At 36.4% G+C, this 23666-nt stretch overlaps 1 protein-coding gene across 31 annotated transcripts in view; it reads left to right on the top strand.

Annotated features, from left to right (window-relative positions):
* Positions 1-23666, top strand: part of Ank2 (ankyrin 2) — a 555326-nt gene that overhangs the window by 436179 nt on the left and 95481 nt on the right. For 24 of the 31 annotated variants that reach the window (XM_047565837.1, XM_047565838.1, XM_047565836.1 and 21 more), the window contains 7 exons: positions 3707-3904; positions 5978-6076; positions 6239-6337; positions 11195-11293; positions 17797-17994; positions 20971-21069; positions 21586-21684. In XM_047565837.1, the coding sequence (XP_047421793.1) occupies positions 3707-3904; positions 5978-6076; positions 6239-6337; positions 11195-11293; positions 17797-17994; positions 20971-21069; positions 21586-21684 (891 nt within the window). The remainder of the gene's footprint in view (positions 1-3706; positions 3905-5977; positions 6077-6238; positions 6338-11194; positions 11294-17796; positions 17995-20970; positions 21070-21585; positions 21685-23666) is intronic. The other 7 variants (XM_047565858.1, XM_047565856.1, XM_047565857.1 and 4 more) reach the window with 3 other exon arrangements.

Here is a 23666-nt window from a genome sequence, read left to right as displayed (position 1 = left end):
ATCAAGTGACATTCAGATGTAAGGATCCAACATAAACTATTCCTGACATGACATGATAGTATCCATTCATTCATGCATGCATTCAACTATTATATTGTGATAATACAATGTGCCAAGCGGTGTTCTGGTCACTATGGGTTGAGCAAGATGAATAATACACAATTTATTTCTTTAAGAAGCTCAGAATTTGGTGGAAAAGATAGACAATTACAAAGAGTAATCCTATGTGCGGGATTAGGAACATGGAGAAAATGAAGTCATCAGGTCAGAGTGAGATGATACCTCTAACCTGGGAGATCCTGTACTGCTGTCTACCTTCCTCCATGAGAGCTCTCAGTTTTGAATCACGCACGATTCCTCCTTGAAACAACTCACCCTCAGTCTTTGAAAGTTTTAGCTGTCAGCAAACTGTATCTTTACCACAATCCATTTCAAATTCTTGGTGATTTTAATGATCTTGATAAGAGCAATAGATGATTCTACTACCTGACCTCTTGGTGCTATAACTGTAAACCCTCTATAATTTCTGTTTCTAACCTCCCCAACTCCAAACCACTGTCTTCTATGTTTCAGCTTATTCTCTCCAGAACTCAATTCCAAAAATTCTTTTATTCGAGTGGTTCTTTCAGTCATAGTTTCCCTGTCCCTCTTCATCTTACGCCCTCACCTCTGAATGAGAGTCCACATGGTCTATGTTCTCTCCTATTACTATCATCTAACACAACTTCTTACTCCTCCTCAAAACACCTTCTTTATTTGCCTTCTAACATATTATATTCTTCTGGATTTCCTAATGTTTTTCTGGCTTCCACTTCTCAGTCTCTTTTATGAGTTCCTCCTCATCCCTCAGGTCTCTGAATGTTAGAACTTCCAGAGCTTAGTCTTTGTGTCTTCTCTGTTTACGCTCACTCACTATGACCTCTCATATGGTTCCATCTTTAGATAGCATCTGCATGCTGATGAGACACATGTATTTTTCTAGAATTCCATATGTTGATGTCAAGTAACCAGGACTATCTACTGGTTATCTCATATTTAGTAAGTTCAAAACTAAGCTCCTGCTGGGCCCAGGGGCAGCTTGGGAGGCTGAGGCAGGAGGATTGTGAGTTCAAAGCCAGCCTCAGCAATTTAGTGAGGCCCTAAGTAACCCAGTGAGACCCTATATCAAAATAAAATACAAAAAAAGGGGGTGGGGATGTGGATCAGTGATTAAGCACCCCTGGGTTCAATTCCCAGTACCAAAACCAAAAAACAAAATTCATAGTCATCCCTTTCTTTCAGTTTCTCCAGCCAAATGCCTCATATCATACTGGATCTCCCTCTTTCTCACTCTTCACATCCTGTCCCTCAACCCTGTTGCTTTGTCTTTCAAAATGTGTCATTGAGCCAAGAGCTTCTCAACAATCTCATTACCACCAGTCACCATTGCACCTGGATGGTTGCGATAGTCCCCCACTTGATCTCCCTTCTTTTCCCTCTAGCCCAGTCTTTTTTTTTTTTTTTTTTTTTTTTTTTTTAGTACCTGGGATTGAACTCAGGGGCACTCAACCACTGAGACACATCCCCAGCCCTATTTTGTATTTTATTTAGAGACAGTGTCTCATTGAGTTGTTAGCACCTTGCTTTTGCTCAGGCTGACTTTGAACTTGCAATCCTCCTTTCTCGTCCTCCCTCGCTACTCAGACTACAGGTGTGCACCACCGACTAACCCAGTCTATTCTTAACGCAATGGTCATGGCAATCTTGTGGTTGTTGCCCTACCCGTACTTCCAGCAGTATCTCATCTTTCTCTGAATAAAAGTCAAATTTCCTGCTTTGACATGCAAAGTTTCTCACCTCTCTGAATTCCTCACCCTCCTAAATCATGTAAGCAACATTCTCTTTGCTGCCTATTGATCTAACATGGCAGGTGTGGTCCCAAAACATGTTTGACAACCTCTTCTTCTGTCTCATATGCTCGTTCCCCAAATCAAGGCCAACTTTCTTATCTTGTCAAAACTCACCTTCTCAGTAAGGCCATTTATGGCCACCCTATCACATTTCATTCATACTCACAAACTCTCTTGGCCAGTCTCAGCTTTGGATTTCCCCTTAGCATTGACGATTCAACATGTGGAATAATTTAATTTTAATTCTTATTGTTTTAAAATTATATTTAATTGTCTTCCAACCTAGAAGTCAACCTTGATGAAGAGCAGGTCACTATCTATGTATATCCCCAGTACTTGAATGGGGACTTGAATAGGTTCTCAATAAATAAATGTAAAATAAAGGATTAAATGGTGACTTTTATTTTCTACATAATTTCAAGTGAAAAAAACAGCATCAAAGAATGATAAAATTTTGGATAAGTATTTGACACTCCAAATATTGTCAAGACTTGAATTTGTTCTTCATTTTGACATTATCTTCCTCTCTAATGTATAGATATCTTCTCATCAGCCTGTTTCTCTTTTCTCCATTCATTTAATGACTTTCTACATATAAAAGCAATGATTTTGAATAAAGATTATTTCAGAAACAATGAGAACATTATTTTTAACTCACTTGAACTCTACCGCCCATAAACTACTGTAATCAGGACTTTAATGCATTTGTTTTTAGTCAATTCTCACTCTTGAAATCACCCTCCTTACTGAGAATATTGAGCTGTGGGTCTCTTCTGGCATCTTATCCAGATGCAATTTCTACTTTTTTTGAGTGTAATAATTACCAAAGTGGTTACTTGGTCAACAATCATTTTTCTAGCGACTATATTTGAATTGGTTATTAAGAAAAGATAATAGATAAAAGATAATTCTCTTGAATGGGCAAATATTTCTTTAATTAAGTTTATTTCCTAGTTTTGCATATATTTCATATACAGATATATATTACATAGTTTATTTATTTTGTGTTTTTAAAAAAAGAGAGTCTTACTTAGACTGGTAATTAACAGTGCCTTACACTGCTGTTGACCACCTTCTAGAATTAAGTTTAAAGTTGGTTGGGGCAATATCCACCATGACAAATTTAGATTATCTTCAAATTCAAAATGGTGAAGTCATTACACATGGTCCACATTGGCTTCTTGTTCCTCTGGTTCTCCAAACACAAGGTAAGACTCAGACTATTGTTGGAAATTGGAATCACAGAATTTCAGCATAAAACTAAGAGCTGATCTGTTCCCTTACCTTCATGAAGCACCCACTTGCTCTTCCTTTGCTCACCTCCCCCTCTATAAAGAACGAAATGCTGGCTGGGTGAGGTGGTGCACACCAGTAATCCCAGCTGCCTCCAAGTCAAAGCCAGCCTCAGCAACTTAGTAAGACCTTAAGCAACTCAGCGAGATCCTGTCTCAAATAAAATACAAAAAGGGGTTGAGGATGCAGCTCAGTGGTTAAGTCCTCTGGATACAAATACTTTAAACATCAGCTATCATTTATGTTTATAGATCTAATTTTGCCCTAATAATTATAAAAATCAGGCTGAATTGTCACATATATTATACACTCACTCATGAAAAGCATGTTAATATGTGTTTTGCCTAAGATTAGTATAATTACACTTTCCACTGAACATAATCTGTTACATACTCAGACATGAAATCAAAATTATTTTCTCCCATCACTTGTGTTAGAGATCAAGAATTGACTCTGCTGTGTTTCACAACCCTAAAGTCATTTTTGAAATGGTAAATGTAGTTCTGCTTTGTTTTAATGTGCAGAATGGACTGTCTCCACTTCACATGGCTGCACAGGGAGACCACGTGGAATGTGTGAAGCATCTGCTACAGCACAAAGCACCTGTAGACGACGTCACCCTTGACTACCTGACAGCCCTCCACGTTGCTGCACACTGTGGCCACTACCGTGTAACCAAGCTCCTCCTGGACAAGAGAGCCAACCCCAACGCCAGAGCCCTGGTAAACCTGGCCCAATCCACATTCACTGTATACAGATTGAGATGAACAAGTCCACACTGATCGACCAGTGGTGCCTACACCACCAGTGCATGGTTACAGATATGTAGTTAGTCCTGCTGAGTTTGTCACCTCCCACAAGTTGCCTTGCCGACCTCATGCCTTCACAGTTTGCTGTTAAATAATGGTGAACAAGGATAGATTTAAGAGGACACCATTTCTGAAACCAGTGGGTTGCAAACAGATGGACACAAAGTTCTGGAGTAATGAGTATTAAATGGAAAATAAAAATTGAAAAATGGAAAGTTCTAGATACCTCTAGATGTTAGATAGTGTCAGAATACAGGTGTGTTGGACTTTATTGATCTCATTTGGGAAAACATGTTTAAAGTGATGACTGTATTTTTTACCACACAGGACAGTATAAAATAGAAGTTTGTGAAAGTTCACTTGCAGATTTTCCTTTTTGACCTGTCTACCGAGTCATAGGTTAAAAAAAAAAGCAATGGCTTGTGTGCTGTCGCTTTGGGAAGCATTTTATAGAAACCATCCCAAGAATTGCTCAAGAAAAAACTGCAAGAGGCAGTCCCGAGAGCAGTTTCTGTGTCTCCCAAGGTCTAATATCAAATAAATCTTCCTTGCTTCACTTGTATTCTAACAGTAATCACTGGAAATTTTAGGCATGTACTAATTTATGCAACTTGTATCCTAATTCTCAAACTAAAAGCAAATTCTTTTTTCTACACGTTTAGATGGTTCACATCAGTGCAAATTCTTCTACGATCAGTATATATGTTGAGAAAAATTACTTAATTCATCAAATATTAAATATCATTTTTTGAAAATTTCCACTGGAATCAATTTATTAATAATTACCTAGGAAGTGAATATACTCTTAAAGGTACAATTAGATGATCACATTCACTTTTTCATAGGGAAATGAAGTATTAATTTTTAATTGGACAGTGGTCAATAAGCTTATAAATCATCGCAATCTAATAATTGCAGATCTATTTTATTTGCTACTTGTTCATGTGGCTGTTTATATTTGGCTTGTTATATAGTTTATAAATAGGCAGAATGACTCAATGAACTAATTATGTTTATCACTCCACTGTGAAGGATAAGAAGTCATTAGCTTAAATAAAACCATATGTTTTCCTGAGAACTGCTAGCATATTAAATTGTTAACCGATGACAATTACCCATTGGGACATGTAAAACTGTTAACTGGAAGAATAGATATAACTCACTGAAGGGTTGTTGTTCAAATAAAAAGATGACAAATATAACATAACGATTAACCTTGGGGCTAATTTAAATTTTACATAATTTCTCCAGTTACTGTACATTCATCTAGTTTGTTACAAAGTACCTCATAATCATCTCCCCACCTTCCTTTGCCTTTCAGAGGTATCTGCTTGCAGTGATCCCAGAAATTCACCATACTTTTCTTGAAAATATTCAGGAACTTAATTATTTCTTTATAAAATGAAATGTGTCTGATTGGCATATATGTGATAAATACTTTCAATAGAAAAACAACTTCTGGATATAAATATAACATAAATAACGATTTCTGGTAATTTGAAACACTTCATCTCTAAAGAAAAGAATAGCAGAGTTGAAATATTATTTTAGAGGTAGTCGTGTCCTTAGATTTTCAAAGAAGGCTAGATAAGCAATTCTTATTCTCTGAGAAATGGCCCTTCATCATGAAAATACATGCTTATTTTCAAGGCATCTTCAAGTCATTTCATCTAAGAACTTCTAAATTCTAATACTGGCCCCTCTGCTTTTCCTTCTCTGAAGAGTAGGCCTATGTATTTTTCTTCTCTTTTGTTTGCTCTGTGCACACACAAACAGAATTACGTACAGGCCCAACACAAAGAAGCAAAAGTCAGTGCCCACAGAAAAACACCACCCCTTTTCTCTCCAAATTCAGACACCTACAGAGTTTGAAGTAATGGTGACATTTTGTGACAATGTAACATTATTGCCCGCAATGTGCCAGCATGGAGTTGTGTGAGAATCGTTTCTGCATGTCTTCAACTAACTTGATTGTCTTTTGCACAGAATGGTTTTACTCCACTGCACATTGCCTGCAAGAAAAACCGCATCAAAGTCATGGAACTGCTGGTGAAATATGGGGCTTCAATCCAAGCTATAACAGAGGTAGAAAAATGTTTCAGCTCGTCACGAAACATTCCTTCTCTTACTCCTTACCCGTCCTCTCACCCTCTTCTGTCCTCTTCACCAAGTTGTATTTATCTGAAGAAGCCCCAAAGCCCCACTGGTGCAGAGGAGTAAAACTGCTGCTGTTGCTTTGTTTCGCAGTCTGGCCTCACACCAATACATGTGGCTGCCTTCATGGGCCACTTGAACATTGTCCTCCTTCTGCTGCAGAACGGAGCCTCTCCAGATGTCACTAACATTGTGAGTATGGCTTGGGTCAGAATAACCACAGGGACAAAGAACGAGAGGAGCCGAGTGTGGGTGTGTGTAGGTGTGTTTGCGTGCCTGTCATCAGAACAAGCAACCTAGCCTGGAGAAGAGCCCTCATAATAACATGCTGTGAAATAATTGCTGAAACATCCCTAAAAAAACCTTGGTAGGTAAGAAATGTGCTGGATAATGAAATGGGAGCTGTGGAATGAGACAACTCAAGCTTCCCAGTGCAGATGGATTGAACATGCACCTGACATGCATTTATTCAAACTACATTTTAAAAACTCCTCTGAGAGTGAGTAGATAATTGTTTGAAAATAATTTTTTCTGGGTTCACCCTAACTGCTTGAGTGAATTATATTTCAGATAATTTTCAATAAAATATCAAATCAGTTCCATAATCAGTCTTATCAAAAGATTAACCAGAGATGAATTGGGCATTAAACAGGAATTTTTTTACTTGATAAGAAATTCTTTCTGTTTTCAATAGCATGGACTTTCCATCCCCAAACCTTGCTTTGATTTTACTGGATCAGAGACCTCTATTTCAAGTAAGAAATAATTATACCATCCTGAAATAAATCTTTATCTCCATGCAACTTTCCTTCCGCCAGTAAATACTGGTTATCCCAGGATCTTTCTACCTAATCTAAATTAAGATTTTTTACTTCTGAGTTCCTTATATTTCTCTCACTTTCTTGGGTTCTGCTCCCAAGAGTTCTAATTATTATATCATGGAAAACCATCTAATGCAAATTTTCCCTGAGTGAGGACACTTCCTTGCACCTGTGCCATAATGTATCAGAAACTCAATAGTGGCCATTGGAGTATTGAAATTTTTAAAAATATTTGCAAAAGAAATAACTATCCCCAAATAAATGTTTCATATTATTAAAAATGAATCATGTTTATGGAAGCAGTTATCAATTTTTGGTGTTTCATTTCATGTAAGTTGTGAAACAAATTTCCAATTTTGCTTTTTTTATAATTTCCCCTCATATTATCTTTTCTCTGTATTTTAAACATTGCTTCTGTGCTGAAGTTTTTGATGCCTAGGCAAAATCCATTATGTAACTAAATTTATTTGATTTTAAATATTATTTAATACTCTATTATTTGAGAATTGATGCATAAAACTATTAAAGAATTTAAAATCTACATTTATGTTTTCCTAATTATAGCTTTTTGGTTCTATGGTAATACTATTATATGCTAATCCTTTACTAAGAGGAGATGTAATTTTATAATGTGCCAACTTGAGTTTAATTCCTACTCACTTCTTAGAACTCTAAAAGAAAGCATCTTTTATTCTTTTCTAAAATATCATCACCCATTTTTTAAAAATTGAGACCTGAACAGGCTTACATACAGGTCAGTAACTTAAAAAAAAAAAAAAAAATACTCTGTGTTTTCCTACTGTCTCCTATCTTTCCCCCCCCCCTTACTTTACTTATTTCCATTCAATACCCAAAAACTCACAGGAGCAATAGTGATAATACGTTACATCACTATCATGTTACAATAATAATATATACAATTATATTCCACGGTGTTGTTTGATTGAAATCCCCTAGGTTAATCTTTTTTAGGGGAGATTTTTGCAAAATCTTCAAAGAATAATCCATACAAAATAGTTGTGGATTCTGTGACCATTCTTGCTTTGCCTCTTAACTGACCAATTCCAAATCTTTGGTGACTATTTCCTTCCAGTATGCTCTTCCGGGGGCAGAAGAAGGAAAATTTTGTAGAAGACACGAAGATTTTTTAATAAAAATAAATAAAACAATAAAAATGTTCATATTTTTCAATTTATTAAAGATTCCCAAATCTGGCAATTGTTATATTAAACATAACTCTCAACTAGTCCTTCTAAAGTTCTTCGTTTTGTTCTGTTCGTTTGTCCATTATATTTTCTTTCCCTCCATCCCCCTCAGAACAAATTCTTGAGAAGTACCTGCCAATCTAATCCTCTTCTCAACAGGATTCCTAGTCGTTTTTGTTCATTTACTTTTAAAGATGTGTTCTTTAGGGCACACACATCTCTAGTTAGAGTTGCCAGATAAAATACAAGACTCCCTGTTAAATTTAAATTTTAGATAAACAATGATTTTTTTTTTTTTTTAAGTATAAGTGTGTCCCATGCAATAGTTGAGACACACTAAAATAATTATTCATTGTTTGTCTGGAATTAAAATTTAACCGGTCATCTGTATTTTTATTTCCTAACCCTGGCACTCCTACATTTAGAGGAATTTAACTTTCTCTAGTGGTAGGATGTCTGTGAACATGAGGAGGATATAGCTACTTGATCCAGTACTCTTGCAAGTTGATTAAGAAGCTGTGTGAGCACTGATTGCCTGCTTGCTGTGTTAGAGTTGGTCATTTCCTGACTCCAAAGTACCCCATCCTTGGAGCCTCTGTGTGCTGCCTGAAATCATGTTGCATTTTTGAATGCAATGCTGTCTGTTGTGCTTTGATGCTTTCCAATTTGATGCAGCCAAAGTGGAAGTCCATGTAGCTGTCTGCAGTCGATTTTAACAATTGAGAAGAGGAGCATGAAACTTAGTACCTGCTTTGGACATGAGCATACCCATTCTCTTGCTGGTCTTGTTTTTGTCTGAAAATTCACTCCAAGTGTAAAGTGTACCAGTAACTCAATCACATGCAGATATTTTCCCTGAAAAGCTTCTTTTGTAGGAAGCTTATAAATGCATCTTGAAAACTGCCCTGCCAGTTACAGTACACTCATAATCCAATGTATTCATTGACAACCATGGAAGTAGAAGAGCGAGCACTTTTAGGACTATTGAGAGTACCAGAATGCAGGTTATTATGAAATCATCTCTCTTTCCTGTAAGACATGGCGAAGTTCATCCTTTGTATTGTTTAAAATTTTCCCCCAATTCTTAAGGTTAATTAGTTTAAAATAATGCAAACAGGCTAACAATAAAGAAATGGAAATTACTGAGTTAAACAGTATACATTTCCTTTCATTTTCTTATTTATACCTAAATATATATAAAATAAATATAAAAGGGTAAGGGCAATTTACAATAAATGCTAGTTACTTCAGAGTCATTAGATAAGAATTGAAGATCATTGTTAAAAAGTGGAAGGACCAGATGTGGGTATATATGTAACTTTTCTTTAAATATGAAGTTTAATACTTTAGTTTCATATCTAACTCATCAATTTCAGATGTGTAAAAACTATAAAAATATTTTATGTATAAAGCTTTTCAAAATATTAAGACTAGTATTGAAAACATTTTTAGATTTTGAAAATCCTTTGTTGATAAAGCTTGACTTGTAAACATGTAAATTCACCATTGAATAGGAACTCCTGGTGCCTCTTTGACTTAACCTCTTGTCAAGAAATAATTTGTTCTTGCCTTTGTTTCTACCAAAACTAATAAGATTGCTAACCTTTTATCAGACCTAGAAGTGAAGGTTTTTTTTTTTTTAAGCAGTTAGAAAATCTTAGCTTCATCTTTTTAGAGACAGGTTTTCTATGTTATAGAAAACAAATTATAAATCATGGTTGTCCAAAAAGGAAAAAAAATTGCTATATATTTAATCTCCAAAAACAACTACTCCAGAGATAATATCATTTTATAAAATAACATATTCCACATAGATTTACTTCACAAAAGTCACAGTTTGCCATCAGATACTAGAGATGACTGAGTCATCAACAAAGAAGAGAAAATTAGAGCATCCATTCAATTTAATGCATTCACAATTAAGTCATTTGACAGAAATTTCTTGTAACTTCAAAAGGTATGGGTCTTTCAAGAGTGGGGAAAATGAACTGTGAGCCACATACCAAACTAAAATTCACCTGAAACCTTCTAGATTTAAGGGTTTGTAGTCCAAAGAATCAGAAGATGTTAATCACAGGTGTTTGTCAGAAATATCCAATTACCACAACCATATTTAAGATCCATTTAGTGTATTTGAAATGGTTTGCTTTACTTGGTTGGAATCAGCCTTATGTTCTAGAAGCATCATGGCAAATCCACATAGAATAATTTTTATTCCACTATCTTGTTCTCACTGTGACATGATTTGATTGAAGGAAATTCTGCCCTCTTCAGTCATAACAGGCTTCCCAGTGAGCAGCTCCTCTTACGTCCACCACTCATGCTTCCCACCTCCTGATGAGTGTGTCAGATTCTTGAGCACTGACGTGGTGCCCAGTGGTACTGACCTCCCCAGATGACCCTGTGATCAGCTACTCCACTCATCTCTCAGGAGCTCACTCAAATCACTGCCTATATTTAACATTAAGCAGGACACCTCCAGGATAAATCAGATTTCTTGTATGAACGGTTGTTATCTAATCTCATAACACAAGGACAAATCAGATAGGAAATAATAGCGTATCATTATTCAAAAGTTAAGTTTGAATTTTGAAAAGAAATAAGTCGGGTACAAGTAATGTGATTTTTTTTTTCTGTGTTACTCCATCTTCTGTATTTGAAGTTTCTTATTGACATGGGATCCATGACAGATTTTAGATTTGTAGGATGAAAGATAACTTTATCTCCAAACCAGTATAAATTATAATCAACTTGATTGTGAAGTTAAACCTTAAGGTATCCTGGATGTGTGGGTAAGTTCATGTTTGTCAAAGACTGAAAAAATTAATAAAATATTTGCTTTATCCTTATGAAGATGGAGAAGACACAAAACTATATTTTTCCAAACTAAATAACTATACCTCTTCATAGATTTCTTAAATCCTTGGATGTATTGCTGAATTTCATTAAAAGGGACATCTTTATTCTTTACCATCCACAGCAGAGGGTTTATTTATGATTGGACGATTTTTGTTTCCTGGCAGCGTGGGGAGACGGCACTGCACATGGCGGCCCGGGCAGGGCAGGTGGAAGTGGTCCGATGCCTCCTGAGAAATGGTGCCCTTGTCGATGCCAGAGCCAGGGTAGGTGCCGGGGCTCCCAGGTTCTCAACTTTCGCAGTGCATGGTCTCATCTTTAAGAGAGTGTGTATTCTTCAGTTCCTTGTTTTGGAAATGCCATGGACCCAAGTGAATGCATCAGTTCAATAACAAATTTTCAGGCAAAAAAAAGAAAGAAAAAGGAGACACACATATTTAAGTATGTACAATGAAAAATGAACCCCAGTTTCAGAAACATTTGAAAATATGTATAATTTAGCATTAAGAAATGCAGCATTGACCTAAATCTTAATGATTTTTTAACCCAGAAAATATTCCCATATATCTCTTTATTTTCATGAATTTTGAAATCTTCCACCTGAGCTATACAGATGATATATATATATTAAAATTAATTTCTTACTTCCACCACCAAAACCAAGTTTTTATAGTCATTCCTTTCAAGTTACTTAAGAACCAAAATATCAGGAAAAAAAGAAAACACAAATTATCTTCAAAGTTTTAATGTTTCCCTTTTATCTGTTTCACTTTCCTCTCTTTTATATTGAGGTCTACTTTCTTTTCCACTCTGGTCTTTATACATTTAGATATACTACATTTTCGCTATTCCAGAATAGAAGAATTTGGGTGCTACAGATTACTTGATAAGGTGTGTCCTGTTTCTGATGACTTCAATTTCCTCATGGGCTGATTTTACCTTCTTTATTGTTTTTAAAATTTTATTTCTCAATTTCTTTTCTCACCTTTCTTTCTACTGATCACACTAGTGATATCTTTCAAATGTCTTCTATTTCCTTTTCCAGGTTGTTCCATTAACTTTGGCACTACCATCATTGAGATCCTTATGGACTACTTAACCACTCTTTCTCCTTATCCTATGCCTTAAACCTAAGTTAAGTTAGGACTCACTTTAGCTTGAGTCATACCATTGTGTCCCCATTAGAGAAGTCATTGTATTGGAATGAAAGCATCTAGCTACAGTCATGAGAATTTTCAGGAATGTTAACTAAGTCACTTTATTTCTGTCTTTATCATTAAAATATGAGGACTGGACTCAGAAACTTCAAGTCTCCTTTTTAAACTTCCTCAACATTCTCTGATTCAGTGACTTAATTAGGCTTTTTCTTATAATACCTCCCATGGATCATCATGCAGAATTCAGTGGTATCCATGCAACCTTGACATGACTTAAGTTTTTTACTTCTTATCTGACTTTCTATTCATTGTGCAAGTAGTGAAATTTATATGTTCATTGGTAATCATCATGGGTATTTTATGTTTTCATATTTTTAGAACTTTTGTGATTCAGTGTTTTCATATTTTTAGAGCTTTTGTTATTCAGTGTTTTCCCCCACACCACATTTTTCTTGTTTCCTGTTTCCTGTTAAGGTTACCTGGCATTTTGCTAATTTAAAAAATATTTCTGTTGTCAAGTAATACACTCTGAATATCATGAACGTCACTATTTTTTTAACCAAAAATTATGATAATGTTCCTGCTGTACTTTTTATAATCCATATTTAATAATAAAAGTTTCCAATTTTTCTCTTAAAATAAAGTCCCTTAGTATTTTTCTAATATTCAAATTTTTTAAAGAAATTTACTCATTTTTAAGTATATAAGCCCACTTTCTACATTGATTTAACCTATCATTGTAGGCTTTTATCCTTTTGGATACCATCTGAAACCCCTTCTTTAAAAATGACACTGCCTACAAACCCTTTCCTTTGAAATATTATAACATTCACTCATTTATGTATTTATTTGATATGCAGATTTCATCAGTTCTATATTTTACTTCTCTTTTGCAACTACATTTAGTCTTGTGGCCTTCATATAAAAACAAATACCTCTTAATTCTTCATTCCTTTTAATTAATTAATTAATTTGTTGTTATTATTTTAGTATAGGGATTAAACTCAGAGGCACTCAACCATTGAGCCTCATCCCTAGCCCTTTTTATTTTTATTTTTATTTTTTGAGATAGGGTCTCACTAAGTTGCTTAAGGCTTTGCTTGAAGTTGGCTTTGAACTTGTGATCCTTCTGTCTCAGCCTCCTGAGCCCATGGGATTACAGGCATGTGCCACCATGCCCAGCTATTCCTCCTAATTTAAATATTAAATTTCAAACGTTTTCTTTTCTCTTTACCTCACCACTTACCCTAAAATGCAGCTGAAATCCCTTCAGAATAGGATCCTCCTATTATGAACCGGAAAAACACCATGCCTTATAAAGCAGTTCTCCCCAAAGGTCAATGTGCATAAAAATCACCTGGGCTCCTGTTAATTGAAGATTTGAACTCAGTTCTACATTTCAAACTCATAGGCAATGCCATTTCTTCTGTTCTGAGATTATACTCTGAGCTGCAAGGAACTAGAATTTTCCTTTTCACGAGTTCTAATTTTGGGGGGTGGGACAGAGTGCTGGGGATTGAACTCAGGAGTGCTTTACCACTGATCTTCATGTGTTCTATTTTAAGGTGACCTTGTGCCATGAGTTTTCAACTTTGATCCTTTAATGTTTCCCTGGAATGCCTTAATTTTGTTAGCATTTGTGCAGTGCTTTATAATTCATGAAGTATTTATAGCAAATTACCTTATTTGGTACACAGAGCAGCCCTGTGCTGCAGTGGGCTCTGGGGTCCTCAAATTCAACATTGTGCTGACTTGTCCTGGCCACAGTTAGGATAAGAAGAGGATTTCTTTTGTGGTTCTGCATCTTCCTCCTAACTCTGCTAAGAGACAGTATTTCCCTCACCATAAAGCATCACTGGGAGGCAGCCTGGACAAGGAAGTAGCTGAGCTCTAATCTACTTGATCTCTTTACCTCTGGTTTTGATGTAAAGAGAGGTTTCCTCCGTCTCATCCAAGCAAATTATTGGTTTCTCATTAGTCACATCCGCTCCCTGAGTCTATGACTGTGACCAGGACATAGAGCAAGCCTGGGCCCATTCTTATGTCACATGGTCTATTTATGAGTTGGGGAAAATGCTCAGCAGCCCCTCTAGAGCAACATGTAGTGGAAAGGAGGGAGGGCTATTCTCAGAAAGAGGTGCAGCAGGTACTGGGCAAAAAAAAGTGAAGACATATCTGCTCTGTTTTACTTGTTTTCCCAGTACACATGCATACACACACACACACACACACACACACACACACACACACAGCTGATAACTTCCTTTCTTAACTCTAATGCCATTGCTTTAGAACTCACCCTTTCCCGAAGAGGAGATATTTACAAAATAGATCTAATAACTACATTAAACTCAAGGTCAAGATCTCTGGGTTACCTGTAGTTATTCTCAACCAAGTTTTGAAATGAATACTTCATGGTCATATAACTAAGGACTAAATCATAATTTTTTTGTTTACTTCCAATATATAGCAAAACCCCTATATAATCACAATAATATTTCTAATTTCAAAACTGAAAGCTGCATACTCTATTCAGTCAGGGGTAAGAGACAAATTTTTGCTGGACCGAGTGGAGAGCAGGGGCTGCAGTGGCATAAGTTCCTTGGTCAGCCAATCTGTGGAACTTATCTGAGGAAGGTTCCTCTTGTCCAGGAGTCACAGGAGAAATGACCAAGAGGACCACCAGGGCCTGTCCATCTGCATGTTCTCTTGCTTTAGGAGTTTGTTCTGTTGGGGCCCAACTTTTGATTTAGGGATTCAGTGATTACATTATCTCTAGGCTTAACCTCACTTGGAACTTAACTCATTTAAAACTTTAGTTAGCTACCAGTAGACTTGGTTCCTGGAAACCCTGTTAGCTGGTAACTAATAACAGAAATATCATCAATATTTTTTTATTTTTTGGTACCAGGGATTGAACCCAGGAGCACTTAACCACTGAGCTACATCCCCAGCACGTTTTATGTTTTATTTTGAGACTGGGTCTGGCTAAGTTCCTTGAGCTTTCACCAAGTTGCTTAGAGACTTGATAAGTTGGTGAGGCTGACTCTGAACTTCTGATGCTTGCCTCCGTCTCCTGAGCAGCTGGGATTACAAGTGTGCACCACCACCACACCTGGCTCATCAATTTTTTTTTTTTTTAAACTGTGTACCAGAAACTGTTATTCCTGTCTTTGTAAAAGGACATGGGGCTCAACAAGTCTCCCTAATTTTGGTTGCCTCTAAGCAAAGTAAAACAGCAGGCTCAGGAGGTAAAGCAGGGTTCACCTATTTCCTTGTCCAGGCTGCATCACAGTCAGTGATACTTTATAATAAATCATTGTTGCCTTTCCTATTGGGGAAAGGTCTAGGGCATCAGGCTGCCCTTCCCCCCCACCCCCATTGCTTTACATCTTCCTAGGAGTCTTCTGCACTTTTCCAACTTTTTTTCTTGGGCTTCATTTAACTTTAGCTTGGGGCAGTTTATTCAGCTTTTGTCATTTCACAGAGAAATAATTGCCCAAACTTGAAACTGTCTTATATCCTGGTTACAGGTTGCAGGATTTTCTTAGCAAAAGTTATGTGTCCTTTCCTTCTCCATTTCCTTTCCCATTTTCTTATAGGATTATACTAAAAGTTGAAAAAAATAGGCAAGACAACTTTTTTCTTAACTGAAAAAGCAAACAAAACAAAACAACAAAACCTTAATGCTCAGGGGTCTGAGAACCAAAGAGGCATAGTTGAGCATTTTCCAGTGACAGTAGCTACCGCCAGTCAAGGGTCAAGGATTGCCACTTCTTATCTGCAGATGAGAGTTGTCATCAAAAAAACACTTCGGAGAGTGTGTTGCTTTCTATACCTGACTGCCGAGTTCTGCAGGGCAGAGGTCTGAGAAGGGAAACCCATCAACAGCAGATGTTCACTGCAGCTATTCTCAAGTTGTTTGATTTTTTGGTGGTTGTATGTTTTGCTAACCACTTATTTTTATAAATGTTCATCTCTTCATTCCTATGGAGAGTCATTCTTTTTTGGTACGAGGTATCGAACCTGGGGTGCTTAACTACTGAGCCACATTCCCAGCCTTTCTTATATTTTTTATTTTGAGACAGGCTCTTGCTTAGTTGCTTAGGGCCTCGCTAAGTTACTGAGGCTGGCCTTGAACTTGTGATCCTTCTGCCTCAGCCTCCCAAGTCACTTGGGTTACAGGCAGGCACCACCATGTCCGGCTGAGAGTCAGTCTTCATGTATCGTATTTTATCTATTTCTGTAGAATATGTAGCCAAGAAACACTGTCTCGAGAATCCAGTGCCTGAATTCAAGTTCTCTTTTAATAGTTTAATGACCTTGCACAATTCTTGAGAACTCATTAAATTTCTTTTACTCTCTTCATCTGGAAAATGGTCTAATAATACATTTATGCCTTCCTTTTAGGTCTGTTACAAGGATAAGTGACAGGCATTGTACATGAAGGAAATTCATGAATTACAAATTCTCTGAAATTCCAGTTCTAATACTAAACTAATCATATTACTATTATTTACTTCTGAATAACCATTACTGTTACTTATTATTTACTTCTGAACAAGAAGTAAATAATGCTAATATGATTATTTCAGTATTAGAAGTAATGCAATTTCATCTCTTCCTATATTTTCTTTGTTTTTTTTTCATGACTTTCAGGTACTGCATTCCTTTGAACACATCTATCATATCTTTTCTCCACTCATTCTTAGCCCTGGAAGCTGGCTCAGTTTTTGCTTCCTCAGTTTTATTATGAGATTCCCTGGACAGATTATAAAGATAGACCCCTTTTCATCACTAAGGTTACACCCAATTTTCTTTTTACAAGGGACAGTGGTTTGATCTGATTCTCTTAGCCCTGAAAACTTTATTCCTGACTGCACATTAGAGACAGGCAATTTCATGATCCTCAAATATGTCCTTCCTATCACTTATGCCCAGCTATCTCCTCTCTGTTTTTAAAATTAAGCATTTGGCAAATAATTCATTCCATTTGCTTCTTGCAGGAGTTCCATTTCAACTTTGAAGTCCTGGATGTAAGTTCCAGGCCCTTTTGCAACATTTTTCTAACAAAATCTCTTTAAACCGAATTACAATATCTTCTTTATCCACAGTTCCTCCTTGAAGAAAATGACCAGCATTTGTGTCCTTGGCTTTTGAGTGAACTAAGCACAAAGTTTTCCAGCTTCCCTGGGTCTTTTTCTCTTCATACAGTTTCCAGAATAAATTCTGCCTCATAGCGAAAGCTCTTAGAGATGAATTTAGGTCTTAGGACTTCTGGACTCAGTTTCTTTCAAAACCATGTTTTTCTATTTAAACATATGTGAGAGATAAAGCCATATTGAATGAAGAAATATTTTGGGGTGCCCAGCAAATTGTGAGCAACTTCATGAAAGTATATACTATTTAAAATCTAAGGGATATTTTTTAGATCAAATTAGGTCATTTTGACAGTAAAAATACAAATGAAACCATGGTCCTAGTAGTAATGATTTTCTTCCAGGAAGAGGTCACTAGAGAGTCAAGAAAACATCATGAAACCTCTGAGTGAAACATAATATCAATGAAGTTTGATGTGCCTGCACTAACTTTTTGCTTGACTTGAGTTGTAGGAGGAACAGACACCTTTACATATTGCTTCTCGCCTGGGTAAGACAGAAATTGTCCAGCTACTTCTGCAACATATGGCTCATCCAGATGCGGCCACTACTAATGGGTACACGCCACTGCACATCTCTGCCCGGGAAGGCCAGGTGGATGTGGCATCTGTCCTCTTGGAGGCAGGAGCAGTGCACTCCTTAGCTACCAAGGTAAGAAGAATGACTTTATGACGCTAGGACCAAAAGGATTCCTAAGTCAAAATCCCTCTGCTCTACTACACACAGAATCAAGGGCCAATCTCTCATAGGCCTCTAACTTATTTCCTCCTCTGACTATTTTAGATTCATTGTCAAAATGATCAAGCATGGTAAGATTTTCTATAATATTTTTTAAAAAGAGTGTTGGATTCCATTTTTAAAAAATTGATGCCAGTGTCATTTCTAGTACAGGTATCTAGAACTTTAATTATGATCATTTCCTTAAAGCAAAATCTACTTTTCCTTCCCTTTTCACTATAAAACCTGTAGTATTGTATTCTCAAGAGAAAAAAAAAAAGATTCCCAAATACTTTGAATTGGTATTACTAATAAGCAAGAAAATGTCAGACTAGATTGACGTACTGTATTTGTGGATTGGAGTACTATGTAGGACCTCACTTGCCTTAATCTTGCATTTTTCCAGTCCTTGTATCAGCCATTACCTATTTCTCATCTCATTCCCTTTCGAGTCTCCAGTCTTTTCTCCATCAAGTGCACTTTTGTCTGAATATTTATAGACTGGAAAATCATACTTTATGATTTCTTGTTGACATTGAGCAAAGAATATACACCAGCCTGAATTTTACTTATGTTCAAAGTTTCATGATAGAATAGGATAATTTTTCCTTTTCTTTTTGCATTCTATTTGAAATTATTCACTATTTGGAGGTGACTCAGGGTAAAACATGAACACACCCAGTTAATTGGAGCAAAGACTTTGAGCTAGTAGAAGAGCAGGAAAAGGAGGCAAGTGAAAGTCTAGAATAAGTGAATTTGTCCCAGGGTAACATAATTTCCACAAGCACAGTAGTGATTCATATTCATAAAAAAAAAAAAAAACTCAATTTGCTTATAGTAAAAGAAATAGATACTGCCATCTGGGACGATGAAGGCTTACAAGTATGAACTGAGGGCAGGGAGGTGGCCCTTAGAAGGGGAAACTGCTCACTTGTGCCTTTAGGACTTAACTGGTGGCCCATAGCTGTAAAAAATGTTCCCATAAAATAAATTGAAAATTATTTAAATTCTGACATCTAAAAATTGAAAGGTCTTAGAAAATTCTTGAAAATGAAAAAAAAAACCCAGAAATTCAGAAACTCAGCAACAAACATATAATAATAGAACAATAACCCAAGGGAGAATAGATGATAATCTTAGCAGATGAAGGCACAAATAAATAGAATATGTGAAAATATAGAAACAGAGAAGAGTTCCTTGTCTTTCAAGGGTTTTTTTTTTTTTTTTTTTTTTTTTATTTAAAACATATGCTAGATTCATACTAAATCAGTATGATAAAATTGAAGGAACTATTAACCAGGGCAGTTTAACAATGCAACTGATAAAGGGTAAGTGTAGGTGACTCATCATCATTAAAGCCTTTCAAGTGTTTATAAATATCAAAGTATAGATGGAATCCTAATGAAATTGACATGGGGTGAGAAGGGGCTGGGTGACTAAGAGGTGCTTTCTAACCCCGACTCTGTTTCTATAGTAATGATTTCATGTAGCTTCATTTAATGAGAGTCTCCGCATTTATAAAGGGATTGGATCACTACTCCAGCAGGATAAGGAGTATAGTTTTTCTTCTTCCCTCGTGGTTTGCCTCAAAGAACTCACCTTCATCTCCAGTGAGAGTCGCCCCAAGCACTGTGTACATGGGTCCAGGGCCACAGAGCTTTGACAACGAATGTGGATTCATATGGACAAATGCCAGAAGAAAGATACTTCCTACATTTGTCCTACTCTTGAAAAAACCAGAAGATTCACTCTCTTCCAAGAATTTATTAGTACCAAATGTTAAGGGAAAAAAATGTCAAATGTCATCTTAATTAAAAAAAAAATTAAAAATAATTGGTCTGGTGACACTGTGAAAGGGCAATATTGACTCTGGAGGTGTGTTTGGTATTCATGATGAGGGTTTGAATAGTCTGAGAATAAGACATATCTTAGCGCGCCTATTGCAGGCATGTTTGCTGTGTGTGTTTTAGGGTTTCTGGTCAGTGTTAGCATTCTCCCCCTCCCACTGGGGTGCCAGAAGAACATGTGGTTGAAGTGTCTGGCCAAAAGGGTGGATTTGAGATCATAGTGTCGGAGCTGTGCCATCCTCAAGATCCTCGTCCAGGGACTTATCTGTATTTATAAACACTGCCAATTACAGAACATGGCTATTGGTTGAGCACAGAAGACATATGTACATGTATGTGTTAACAGGTACATATAAACGTGCAGGGCAGCCATCTCCTAAAAGAGCTTGAAAGCTCCAGTGTGTTTCAAAGCCTGGTGTTAATCAGCCCAACACCATACCAGAAGTAGTATGTGTTTTACAAGACAAATTGGTCTTTTAGACAGTGTGGGGCTTCTGGGACAGGAAACAAAAGTCAGGATGTGAGGAACTTTTTAATAGTGAGCATTTTTTTTTTCTGCAAACCATTTATCTTGCATTTATATTTCCGCAGCAAATACATCAACTGAATCTCAAATAATTATTTTTTTCCACAACCTGAAACTATCCTAAACTTTAAATAAATTTGGAAGTAAGGTGTTATAAAAAGAATTGTGAGAAATAGAAGGCAGCTGTTCTTTCAATCCTATTATTTTTAGAGGCAAGAGAAAAGGCAGGCCTTGTTTTTCCACTCACAAATCAGAGTCAGTTTCCTGACACTAGTGGTTATTACAAATCCCAAACCTATAAAGTGAAATTTCAGTCTCTAAGCACTTAAAATAAAATTTCTTTTGTTCAGCCTATTAAGCAAACTTTTGAATGTTAAATTTCATTCTTTTTCCTTGTCCTTGTTTCTGGCCTAACTGATTTCACTCTATTTTTCCCAAATCGAGAATGAGCAAACTTTGTTTAACATGTTATCAAATAAAGATCTTGATAGGCATTAGAAAAATATTAAATTTTGCATTTCTTCTTCACGTTTTCAGAAGGGTTTTACTCCCCTGCATGTAGCAGCCAAGTATGGAAGCCTGGATGTGGCAAAACTTCTCTTGCAACGCCGTGCTGCCGCAGATTCTGCAGGGAAGGTAAAGGTTTTCGTACTATGTTTTAGTTAAGAAACTCAGTTGGATTGATAGGTCTGGAGGTCTATGAAGATATTTTTCTCGGTGCTCAGAAAGGATTGTGAATCCAACTGCTGCAACTATGCCAAGTGGGGATTATCTGTTCATGATTTTCCACACAGATTCAGAAAACATTTTGAGCTGCGCCTCAAATGTGTGTTCTTGTCATGACAAGGCCCACGACTTCTCTATGTTGAGAAGAACCCCTGTGATGTCAGTGTGGTATTTCTTACATAGCATTTTAGTTCTTCATTTGTTGTGACCATCGAGATGCCCTTTGCTATTTGTAAGCCCATTTTCAATTTTAGTTATATGTCTAATATGAAAATTATTATGTATTTGTTTATTTTTATTCTTTTCTGTTGACTATATTAATTAATTAACACAGACTTAATCAACATCAATTTCCATGCATCCTGGTAGTTTCAGGGCAGCTAACGCTAATTTCTTAATGCTGAAACTTAAACACACCCTTTACAGAATGGCCTTACCCCGCTCCATGTTGCTGCTCACTATGACAACCAGAAGGTGGCGCTGCTGTTACTGGAGAAGGGTGCTTCCCCTCATGCCACTGCCAAGGTGAGGACTACAGGAAAGGATTTACAGACACAGGACATAACTGTAATCTGAAAGCACATGTGAACTGCTTTTTAAACACATGGTATTGTATCATTGCAACTAGCTAATGATAACAGAGTTTGGTATTGACATTTTTTTTTTCCTTCTCTTTCTGCCGGTTGCTTCTACAAAACCTCTTAAGACTTTTAAAGAGTCAGCAAACATTAAAGGGAAGGGCCCATAAACCAGTGGAAATGAATCTTATTTCCAATAGTCAATTTTGAATAATAACATCTGAATTTTTAGAAACGAAACAGGATAAAGGCATTACACGTTTTTTTCCCTTCTTTCCTGTAAAACAGAATGCTATGATGCAACCACCATTTTATAATTTTATTCCTTCGGAGACCTCACTGTGCTGTATGAAGAACTCTGTTTTCTTGGTCTCTTAAAATGATTCACCCATGTTCACTGTGGTGTGGATCCTTTTAGGTCCCTAGACTAGCGATGGCTTTTTGGTGTACGTCTAGCAACAACTCCAACTAAGTCTAGTACCTATGGACTAAGCATTTCTCACCACTTGAGATGTCCTTTTGTTACACTGAAAATATACATGAAAGTCACATGATACATAAACTCACCATTATATCTTTCATTTATTCATTTAGTAAACATATTTTGAGAACATATTTAAAAAGAAAAAAATTTATTGAAAATATCCATGCCACATTAGAAGAAATAAGACAATAATTAGCATTTATGTGACACTGTATGTAGTACTTTACATTCAGTATCTCATTAAATTTCATAGTAATCCTAAATTGGTATTATAATAATATCTATTCTACACCTAAAAAAGTGGATGGTTGTTCCAAAGTCACATAAATTGTCAGTGCTAGAGCTAGTGTTTGACCTCGGGCTAACTGACTACTAAATCCATTATGTCCCGAAACAGTGGAGGAAGATTTCTTCCACTGTCTTTGTACAAATATGCCCATATATACTCTCATGTCTATTTAAATTGTACATATTATATGTAAATAATAAAATGGAATATTATATATAAAAGTATATTATACAAAATACCAAATATTTTGTATATAAATGTTACATATAACAAACCATTATAACTTACATATATTTGTAAACACACACACACACACACACACACACACATATCAGTATATCTCTTTCTACAATTTCATTACAATTTTCCCTGTCCCCAACACACAGTCCCTTGATCCTGGAAATTCCTTTCTTCTTTCTGTCAAAATCCAATACCTTCCCTGGAAGTAAAGGTAGGGTAGGGTGAGAGGAGTGTCAGCTACTTAGTTCTCAAAATGTTTACTCCTTGTGGAGTATGGGATTCTTCAGATCTTGCAGGTTGACTCTCTACCAGTCAGACCTCTTACACTGCCAGAATCAACTCCGTCTTCAATGATCTCTTGTGTTGTTTTGTTAAAACATCTTTGTCTTCCTTCATATCAGTCTCATTAACAAATTCCCTGGTACTTTCTTACCTTCATAAAGCTTATGCTGCAGGAATGGGGGAAGTTGGGCCTGAACAAGCTCATTGTAGCAAAAAGGAGATGCCTTAAGTTTATATAGTCCACAAAAATCAGTGTGGTATTCAGTAGGGCCCACGAACCCAAGTGTGATATTCTCAAGCAACTGGGGCACCTGGGACCTACGATCAGTGCCTGAAAAGGCGTTCAAGGATAGTGGCTGGATTTCCTTCAGCAACTAAAACAGAAATATTATTTGTGAAAATGAACAATGCTTATTTTTGCTTGGGGAAATGGGAATAGTGAAGATACCATAGGACCCTTTGCAGATCAAGATTTGACGATGGCACAGAAAAACATTTAAATTCTCAAAACTGCTTTTCATGTTTCGATACACTTTGCAGTTAGATTTGAGGAAATACCATGTCCTAAAATACCTCTTAAGGTAGTCTTACAGGGGTACTCCATCATTATACCACCTGTTCCTTCAGTGTGTCA

This window comes from Sciurus carolinensis, chromosome 10 (assembly GCF_902686445.1).
Source record: "Sciurus carolinensis chromosome 10, mSciCar1.2, whole genome shotgun sequence".
Lineage (NCBI taxonomy): Eukaryota > Metazoa > Chordata > Mammalia > Rodentia > Sciuridae > Sciurus > Sciurus carolinensis.
This window is presented reverse-complemented; position numbering and strand designations above follow the sequence as displayed.